The 11,198-nt window shown below is 38.4% G+C and overlaps 1 protein-coding gene across 1 annotated transcript; it reads right to left on the reverse strand.

Annotated features, from left to right (window-relative positions):
- Positions 1 to 8,142: 8,142 nt before the first annotated feature.
- Positions 8,143 to 10,419, reverse strand: lratd2a (LRAT domain containing 2a). The gene has a single exon (XM_057354940.1). It carries the CDS (start codon positions 9,927 to 9,929, stop codon positions 9,120 to 9,122), a length of 810 nt encoding a protein of 269 aa, XP_057210923.1. The 5' UTR covers positions 9,930 to 10,419; the 3' UTR covers positions 8,143 to 9,119.
- Positions 10,420 to 11,198: the final 779 nt, after the last annotated feature.

Below are 11,198 nucleotides of genomic sequence, written 5' to 3' on the forward strand. Positions count from 1 at the left end.
TTTTAATATGTGTGCATCCATGCATAAGTTTGAAGGGGGTAGAATCCTGGCATTTGGGCAAAACGGATCCTGCCCCAATATTACCCCCCTTGAAATATGTGTTTCTGCAGCTCAGTAGCTCAGTTGGTGGAGCATTGCAGTAGGAAAGCAAAGGGGGTGGGTTGGAACCCAGGAAACAAACATACATGATAAAAGACAAGTTTAGATAGAATGCACCCAAGTTGCTTTGGGTACAAGCGTCTACCAAATGCGTAAACGTAATATCATGTCATGTGTAATATGTAGTATGTCGCCCTGAAATGTTACACTGTCTATGCCATTATGAATGAATACGTAGATTCCGTCCTAAATTTGGACGTGTGATTCACAGAACAATCATACGCACAGAAAACATGCGTTTTCCACTCTTTCAGATGTGAAATCTATAAATCATAAATAATCCTGTAATTTTGCATAGCTGAACAGTTTCAGACTGTACTGTCACATAGTACATGATCTCCTTAGGTAACACTTAAACAATATATTAATTATATACAATATGAACTCACCCAACAATTTATTCTTGATTCAAGTTTATTTAACATCTTTAACAGTGTTCAAACAAGCCGGCAACATTATTTATGTTGCTCCTCCACTAATTGTGTGTCAAGTGTTTAACGGGTGACTAAGAAACAAGCTGTAGAGGGAGAATATGCTCCAATTTATTGTAAGCATGTAATGAAATGCAAAGCAGATTAGCCAATAAATTCATACATCTGTGAGAGCAGCTTGATCAGTGCCTGGAGTACAGTATGTGAGTATTGGAATTTCTCCATTTCCAAATTAAAGCCCTCACTTAAGCACACACTCAGATGTTTGCTTTCAGACGGTGTTTTGTATCTTGGCAACCCTTTAATCTCATTTTAAACACACTGCTGCTTTAATTGGCCTCATTTTCCTGCAACTACTTAAGGGTATTGTCATGTCAAATCGTGTTATGGTTGTTAAGACGGAGCAATGTCAGTAATGAGAGGGTAAGCATACAAAAACAACTTAACCACTTCTAAATTATTATCAAAATAATAATAATGAAAACGTTATTATTGACTTTCTTTATTTTTTAATATAACTTTAAAAAATTATTTGGATTAGTCAAATATAAGAAATATTAAATTAATTATATATATATTTAATTAATTTAATTTAACTAATATTAATTTAATTTAATTATTTTCTTTCTTTAAAAACAGCTTAATAATTAACATCTTATAAACTAAAAAATATTACATTTTTAAATAATTATAAAATAATGTGATATATAATTCATTAATAATGAAATCTACTTAAATCTCTTCTGTTATTTTCATTTCTTTTGTTGTTAATGTCTGAGAATAGTGCGTTTGGTCATATGTCAACATAACCGAACACTTCTGCAAACACCACCCTCTACTTTTGCTTTGTTGCAGGAGCATCTCATACATTTTATGACACTTTTCGAATCCACTTAGCGGCCTCCACTCGTTCTCGTGTAAATGCACTGGCGTTCACGGTCTCTATGCGGCAGGCTGTCCATAGCCGTTCCTTACCAATTACTTTCCTCAAGTCAATTACTTATCTGACATAAAACTTTTAAATCACCCACCATTGAGTCCTCTTAGTAGTTAAGGTGTAGAATTATGGATGCTGAGGTTTGGGTCGGAGGAGCCTTTATGAGTCAGTGCGCTAATGGCTATAAGGGCAATCCTACACAGCACTTATCTGTATGATGCAGAACTCAAGACTCTTTATGTGAGATGCATTACTGAATGCATAACCAGTCCTTTCTAAATTCTTAGAAGCTTTAATTGTTCCTTATATGTATAAAGCCTTTCACAAATCCAAAAAATCAACCATTAAATTGAATTTAGCAGTCTATAGACGTTTTAATTCGTGCCTTTTATCAATGCATGCAAAATTATTATACAATGTCACGCTAAACAAAACTCATTGTCCAAATATCTGAATATGATAATGACATTTTCTCTGACACTATCTCATTCCTAAACTGTTATCCACATCATTAAATATTTAACACATCGGCTTACAATGCTGACAAAGGCGTTTGATATGTTTGATATGCTAATCGCAGATTAGTCTCTCATCACTACAAAGACATAGTATGCGATTTTCCAGACATGTGATACTTTGCTCCACGAAAAATCTACATTAATCAAATAAGAACATGGCCACGGGTCTATCAGAACCCCATGCAGAGGCTTTCTGTTGTGTACCCGGAGTTATGATGCAGTCCGGCATTACAATGAGACCTCTTGACGACTGGAATTTCCATTGCTTTGATTGAACCAGCAGGAACCCAAGGTAAGAGTGATCAAAATATACTCGAGTGAGTTCATTGTTGTAGTACTTATCCAGAATGAAAATTTAATTTGTGGAGTCTGGATGATTGACAGGTGCTGTGGGCATAGGTAAACATAGATAGAATTTTTATATCACCCTGCGTGTTACGCTTCAGGCCCCTTGTTAATTACCACCGGCTTTATCCTTCAAATTCAGTGTCATTACATTCGGTTTAAAAGGCAATCCTGAAGGACAAACTGTAAAACCTTTAAAAGCTTTCGAAAACATATTAGCACTCTATGACAAGAGGGAAGAATGGAATTCAATCTCCTGTTATAAAATATAGATTGATGTGGTTTTTCAGAGACATGAGAAAACAACATTTCACAAGTCCAGCAGCAGTGTTTTTCTACGATAGCTTTTATGTTGCTGATCAAATGGTGTTTTTTTCTTCTGTAGAAATAAGATAAACAGTCAAACAGGCTGTCCTCTTTCTAGGACCTTCAAAGAAGAACATGACGGTGGTTAAAAGGGAACTTAATTTTACTTGACTGACAAAGACGTTTCGTAAGACGTTAGCCTTCCTTGCATTAGAACAAGTTATTAAATACAGGATAAAACGAAGACAAAATTAACTTAAGTTCATATTCAGCTGCTAATTTGTAGTCTATAAAATTGGTACGAATGGTTTGAGTGGTATATCTCCATCCAGACGCAGATAATGTTTATTTACAGAAGTCGTGCCACTCGGCGGCCATGTTTGCAACGCCTTCGGCTGCTATTTCAGCTATAGCAAGACCGCAGTCCTGTATCATAACTTTTCTTTTTAAAGCTCAAAATACACAAAAATCTAATTTTTCGAGGTTGATTCAGCTGCGTGAATGTGGATAGGTTGCGCCTCACGAGAGCTCCACCCTTTCGAGCCTTCGAGTCTTTATCGATTGACGATTGGCTCTTTTTACTGGAAGGTGGGACATCCTTCACTAGAGCGGCCGTATTGAGCGTTGCTCATATCTGTAATATCTATAACAGATTAAACGATTAACAAAGATTAAAATGTTCTCATCAGGGAGATGTTGCCTTATCTCTACAATGAGGATTGTAGAGATATTATATGTCAATATTGACATGGTATAATATTGTTTCTAAATTTTTAATTTGTGCTCTAAAACTGTTTATTATTATTTATGGTAAAATCACTATGATAAAATACAGCTTATTTTATGGTAAAAATTGTAAAATACAGCTTATTAGACAAAAAATGAAACATCATTGTGGCTCAACCATGACATAACGCTGGGGCGGGACTACTTCTTTGTTCAACCCCTTCAATAGAACTATAATATGAAACAGGAGGAAAAGCATGAGAAAGTAATAAAAACTATTGAAGCTTTTAAGTAAATCCATTGTTGTAAAAGAGAAAAACAAGACACAACCATTGCACAGTATCAATCAACCAAACTGAGAAACTGATTTCAGAGAAGTCCCTGAGAGGAGCTTCTAACACTAACAGTGATGCATCAACACTCAACAGCACTTCACAGATTCTGACTATTTGAGAAAGGCTGCAGGGAAGAAACTACAGAGGGCAACATTAAATCATTCCAGAGTTTGCTTCAAGTGTGATAAAACCTAAAATGTTTTGAAACGTTTGAAGAAAATGTCTGTTGAAGCTAAAATTGGACTCTCTGGCCTTGAAGTAAAGTGCTATACTAACAGACACAGCCCATAGCATCACAGCCATTTGAAGTGCTTTTGGTTTGACTTTATATTTGCTGTACTGTGATATTCTTCCTATGTAAGCTATCAAAACACAATTGATTGAAGAATGAACAAATATTCCACTACAAATTTTTCTAAAACAATTCGCAAGTTTTAGATATTCTTAAAGGTCCAGTGTATGAAGTTTAACAACATCTAGTGGTGAGGTTGCGAATTGCAACCAATGGCTCACTTCCCTGCTCCCCATCCCTTTTCGAAGCACCATGGTGGCTGACACAGAACTAAGCTGTCGTCACATTTTCGCTTCTTTGCTGAAGGAGATAAGGTATTTACGAAACGCGCTATGTAGCAGTTCGTCCGTTTAGGGCTACTGTAGAAACAACATGGCGAATTCCATATAAGAGGACCCACGGAGAATGTAGATAGAATTAGCTCATTCTAAAGGGGGTCACACACCAGATGTGATAGCGCTGAGCCGAATCAAGTAACTTATGAGTTTTTCTGTATTAATGCGCTTTTTTCCGTTATACCCAAACAGATAAATGCATCTTACAGCTTATGGTGAAGTCAGTTTGTACATTAAAGATGATTTTAGTCAAATAACATCTAATTTAATGTTAAATTATGCGAGCGGTGTGATGTGTCACTGCAAGACTCAGAACAGCGTACAGAGCTGTAGCAGAGCGCCGCTGCCAGGCGCCAAATAGCAGTGCTGGTGTGTGTATACTCATAGAAAACAATATGCACATTTTTACAAACAATGGCACTATGTTGCACGCCTCGGCACTTCCACATCCGATGTGTGACCCCCTTTAGATAATAAAAACATAACGCTTTATTATGCAAGGTCTTATACACATATACGTATATAAATATATACAGTATAATGTATACCTAAGTATATTGCATTTCCGTAAATAGATACTCCTAAATATTAAACACAGCACCTTTAAAAGAATCCACTGGTTGGAATACAAAGAATTAACTTTATTTGAATATTTTAACTACATATTTTATGCATTGAATTTAATGATTTAAATGAGAATTTTCAGTGTGCTACAGTTTGGGGGTGTAACAGGTACAAAAAGGGAACAATTTTCAGAGGTCCTTTATGAGAGACCTTTTATTTTCGATAAACTCAAATACTTTTACCAAGCAGCAGGCCAGTCGGATGCAATATGTTCCCTTTCAGTTCCAAGAATTTTATCAATTGGAAAGAAAGTTTGGTTAACAGAATTTACTGTCTCATAAAACAGAACTCACGTTTTGACACACTCTGAAATAGACTTTAACTACTGTAGATTTCGATTACCTTAAACATCACTGCAGCTGTTTCATGTTACCTCTTTGCAACAGGAAGACGTATAAGAGAGTTAACAAATTGTCTGCAAGTACTTCCTTCCTGTTTATTACTTAACATGAACTCAAATCCTCTGTAGTTTCTCCTAAACGTGCAGTGAAATAAAAAAGATGCTAGTGTTATAGAGCGTTCCCACCAAACGTGACTTGCGCGAATAAATGATAGTTTTTTACAACTTACCAGATTGTCCGACCTCCTCACTCACTTTCTTCCAAGCAAGATCCTTTTTTATTCCTGTTTCGATAAAAGTAAGAAGATGTATCGTACAGCTCCGGGTATCCACATACAGCGACGATGATTTTGTCCTCCATTGTTGTTTCGGATTTCTGCCTCCGCTCGCTACGTCATAAACATGTCACTACTAGCGCAAGCTCCTGATTGGTTAACGCGGCGCGAATTTTCGACAAAGTTCAGATTTTTCAACTCGCACGAATCACGAGTTACGCTCGTCAAACGCCCGAAACGCTCAATTCGCACGAATAGCGTCATTCGCGCCGCCTCATTCGCGCGAATCGCGCCGCAGGATGCCCTATCGCGTCTTTGCATTGACTTAACATGTAAATCACTTGCGCTTAACGCTTCATTCGCGTTTGGTGGGAACTCAGCATCATAATTTTAAAAGAACAGTTCACCCAAAAATAAAATTCTGTCATCATTTACTCACCCTCAAGTTGTTTCAAATCCATAACAATTTCTTTGTTCTGATGAACACAAAGAAAACAGTTTGAAAGAACATTTGTAACCAAACAGTTCTTGGCCACAATTGAAAACTATAGTTGGAGTGCTGTTGAACACAAAATAATTTATTTGAAAGAATGTAGGAAAGCAACAGTTCTGGGGCACTTTTGACTACCATTGTGATTTTTCCTACTATGGTAGTCAATGGTGGCCAAGAACTATTTGGTTACAAGCATTCTTCCAAATATCTTTCTCTGTGTTCATCAGACCAAAGACAGATTTGAAATAACTCAAGGGTGAGTAAAAGTGACAGAATTTATATTGTTGGGTGAACTGTCCCTTTAAAAACGTATCGTCCATACCAAAAATTCTAAGTAATTTCCCACCACTATAATAAAAACAAATGCAGGTGTTAAAAATAGGGTTGATCTCAAACTGTAAAATTGAATTGAAATAAAGCTGAAAAACGCCATTTTGTAAAGCCCTTAGGATATCAAGGACATGCTGGTATCTCGTATAATTTGCAGGAAAACTGTGAATTCGTTTATAATATTAATTAAATAATATTGCTGAAGTCAACTGAACACCTCTCACAATGTGGCATGATGATGCAGCTAATGAAAGTGGATTTACATAATGAGGTGTGAAGAGTCTATGATGAGATAATGAGGAAAAAGCTTTGGTTTTGTTAAATAGGCATGTTTGATAAACTTAACAAGCCATTTATTGGTTGAAAAATGAGCTCTCTGTCGGGTTCACCTAAATCCAGGTCAGGATTTGATGACAACTTTTTGTTTTGAATATAATGTGTTTAGGGAATCTAAAAACTTGTTCAAGCCAGTGATTTTAACATAATTTATGTTTCTTGAATGCGTAAAAACTCTTCTCAGTTTCCATCACCAAATGTTTTATTTAAGAAAGCGATACTTGAAAGCATGAGACAACGCAGTATTTGGGAAACTATATATTTGTGCGGCAGGATTGGGCAGAAACTGGTACTCAGGACACAAAGGAGAGTGTCACAGAGTCAGATCGCGTTGAGAACATCACTGACTAACTGCTCATTAGGTGGCTGTTGTCTCGAGCAGGCAATAGTGTTGGCTTTCCAGTGATTCACAAAGAGTGTCTTGTTGTCTTTGTGGGCGGCCATTACTCACTCACAGTATGGCAGTTGTAATTACTTCCCTGTTCCCCAGCATCTATGTGTTTACTCAGAAAGGCCCTGTGGCATTGCGATTGGGCTCAAATCATAAAACACCCTTGCCTCCGGTAACAAAACACATCATCTGTGGCGTATCACAAAGTCAAGACTGCCGTTTAGCAACATAAGTCACAGTGAGATTGTGTTTTAACCTTGCAGGCTGTCCGTGCATTTTAAGGTTGACCACCTGGTGCTTTCTCATTAGTAATCTTTGAGGTCAAAGTCCAGTTTGGACAAAGCAAATGACATAATGGCTCAGGAGAAAGCCTTAAGCCATTTTAATCATTGCCCTAAATTATTAACCAGTTTAATATTGTTTACTTGACAACCTGTTGCCTTTAGCATCTTTTCTAAGCCTCACTTCACCCAATACACACACACACACACACACACACACACACACACACACACACACACACACACACACACACACACACACACACACACACACACACACACACACACACACACACACACACACACACACACACACACACACACACAACTGTATTAAACTTCAAGTGGGAGGACAATTAGAGTATAAGCCAACTTCGCCAGCAAATGAAAGTCACGGGGAGTTTGCAGGGCATTGAAGAGGCTCATGAGGGTTAAAGCATTAGCTGAATATTAAAACGCCACATCAAATGATACCCATCAGATTTTTCCAATGAGTTCATATTTTTATCCATGGTCTTTCCACATTAAGGGCTTCTAATGAACTCCTAGTTTCCTCGAAATGACCATTTTCCTTATAAAACACATTTTAAAGGGTCTAATGGTCATGGACATCTGATTTAATCTTGATGTGGGAGCGTAGGTGTTTGGTCAGATATGTTCTCATAGCATCGCGATGCGAAATAATAATGAGAAAAGAAAGACTGATGGATTCACAGTTACCATTTACTTGAACCATTTGCTGTCATTTGTGTGCACATATTTTGAATTATGGCTATTCGTGAAACTCATAGAGTCTTGATTATGCAATACAAGCTTACATCTTGAAACAACATCATCCAACTTAATATATGTATATATAATAATTGCGCATGAAAGATTTCCAACAGAAGGAAATGAATTTTTCACCATATTACATGATGTCCCTTACAAAATTAACCTTAGTTTAAGTACAGTAACCACCATGGATTTTTGATTTTGCTTGTAGAAAAACCACAGTAACCACATTAACCATTGCAGTAAAACTACAGTAAAACATAAAAATATGGTTACTTTTAGTATAGACGGTTTCATCATACGCACACCTGATAGCACACGCACATGGCAGAGATCTATTTGATGTCTGCATTTCATCTTCAAGACATCTGGCAGATGCTGTTTGCTCATCTGCCCTACATCTCTGAGACGTCTGCTGTCAGACCTCTAGAAGATGTCTGTAATATGTGTATGATTTAGAATGGATGTACAACAGCTCTTTCGAAGATGTTTAGCAGATGTTTTTACACAGCAGATGTTTTCCAGATCTCCAGATCTTTAGCAGACATCTTACAGATGTACCTGTGCTATCTGATAAGCGCCTGGCCTGAAGTTAACTTCCGGTCTGTGTCTGGTTATAATAAAACCATTTCATTTATATTATAAACGTTATTGTGCATTAATTGTATCAAAATTAAATTAAAACTACTTTACAGTTATTGATTCTTTGCAGAGGTCTACCGGAAGTTACGTTTGGTCCACATAACGTGGATTGATGTTGTTGCCGCTAAAACCGTCTACAATAAAACCGCGGTTCGTTTTCCTATAAGGGCTCAGATATCAACATATAGCACGGTGTGTTGGCCTAAATTCTCCATATTGCTCCTCCACCTGTTCCACGTCAAACATCGCTTAACTTCCGCTGCTTCCGCTAGTGTTCAAATGATGCGCGAGTTCCTGAATAACGGCTGCTTTACCGATCTGCTCGTTTCTCCTCTTTTCCATGATCAAATCCTCCAAACTCTGAAACTCCAAAACGTGAAACTGTTTATCGGGCAGGAAGAGCTTTAACCTGTACGGCTGTTTGCCTATCCGTATCTCTCCTCCCATCTTGAACTCCCGTTTACCGAATCTGCACCAGGCGGCGAAACATTCCGAATTTCTCCAACTTAACTCACGGTCCTTGGCGCCCACCTGCTCCATGGCGTTCTGGACCACCATATCAGAACTGAGGGGCTTGAATTTATACAGCTCGTTCACGATCCGACCTCTCCTGCCCTGACTGGCATCGGTCAGAAAACTGTTCTTGATCTCCGCCCGATGCAGATGCACCACCTGAAAGTCGCCGACGTACACAGCCCAGTGCGGGAACTGGCCGGCGGACACGAACTCCAGCACGTCGCCGGGCTTACATTTGTTCAATAAATTCTCCGGGCTGAGCGTCTCCGCATCCGTGGCGTTCACGTTTTTCTCGTAAATGCATTCGTCTCGATGGTAAACGGCGCAGTCCAGCTCGTTGCGCTTGTCGTAGTGGTTCTCTTCCTGATTCCTCTCCGATCCATCGACATGACGATGCTGATGATTATCGTCCAGCTCGTCGTCGTCGCTCGCGAAGATGTACGAGACCCCGATCCTCGGGCCGTCGTCCTCGGATCCGTGAGGGTCGGTGGTGGGAACTTCGGCGTAATTTAGGTGTGACAGTTTGTCAACCTGGTTGCCCATATATGCCAGTTCACCGGCGGACAGACGAAGTTAAACGAGCTCCACCTGTTACGAGCAGAGAGCTGAAGACATGTGGAAGTAGACGTCGATGCTCTGTAGACGCGGTTCATGTGTTAGCAAACCTGCATCGTGTCCGGTCCTCAATTGAGAGAAAAGAAAGCACTTTAAATCAAAAGAAGCACGGTGTTTTTCAGGTACATGTAAATAGGATGTATCCCGATGAAATTATTCGTTCATATTAGTGTTGTTGAAGTTTAATCCTCTCAGTTAGTCCGATCACACCTGATGCATCCAAACATAAAAGTTCTTCGTTTACAAAATTGACGAAATCCACTTAATATGTTGCGGCGGTTTTCTTAGAAGAAAAACACGATTTCCGCATCCTGCCGAAAGTATACAAGGTGTCTGTTTGACGCACAGCTATGGTCAAATAGTTTAGTGCTGCGTTGCTCGAGTCCGACAAGTAATGTGCGAACTAACGGGTAACGTTAGAGCTGAGGGGAAAAAAACAATCACACTTACACATGCTCGTGCATTTAAAGAGACAGCGCGCAGTTTTTACGTCGTCGTAAACAGCCTGTGTCGACAGCAAGATTCATGAATAGTATGAATTCATTTCGGTGTTTGTGTTTCAAAGTGCCGAAAAATACATTATAATAATGTTATAGGAAAGACATCATTATATGCATTTTACCTGTTTTTTAAATCGCGTGTAGAAACACTCATTTGGTCCAAATGTTTAAAATAAAACTACATGTATGTGCGAGGGTCTAATCTTTCACATTTGGACCAAATGAGTATTTCTACACGCAATTAAAAAAAAAGTAAAATAATAAAAGCTGTTTTATTGGTTTAGTCTGTATATCTAAAAGTTTCAAAAGCTGCAGGATATCTTCAACAAACAGCTGCAACCACCCACTGTGTCACATTTCCTTCCATATTAATATTTTGTGAAATGTTAACGGCTTGTGACCCAGTTTTAAAAAGCAGGTTCACATATAATGTCAAATTCAACTACTGCACCACAAAGTATTTTGTTATATAATTACCAGCATCTAATATTTAAAGTCCGGAACTGACCCTTCACATATAGTAATAAAATAAAGAACGTCCCGAAACAAACAGTCAAATCAGGTTTCATTATTTATCCCGTTGTGTTATTCCTGATGATGACATGCCACATTTCTAGGCCTCACTGCCCCCTGGTGACACCCAGAATTTGTGTTGCTATAGTAATTACAGTCACTAGGGAGTCTGCTGCCCACAGCC

The sequence above is a fragment of the Triplophysa rosa genome, linkage group LG16 (genome assembly GCF_024868665.1).
Source record: "Triplophysa rosa linkage group LG16, Trosa_1v2, whole genome shotgun sequence".
NCBI lineage: Eukaryota > Metazoa > Chordata > Actinopteri > Cypriniformes > Nemacheilidae > Triplophysa > Triplophysa rosa.

What these genes read in the sequence shown, in the direction of transcription:
- lratd2a (XM_057354940.1), bottom strand. Translation starts at nt 9,929, where the DNA reads ATGGGCAACCAGGTTGACAAACTGTCACACCTAAATTACGCCGAAGTT.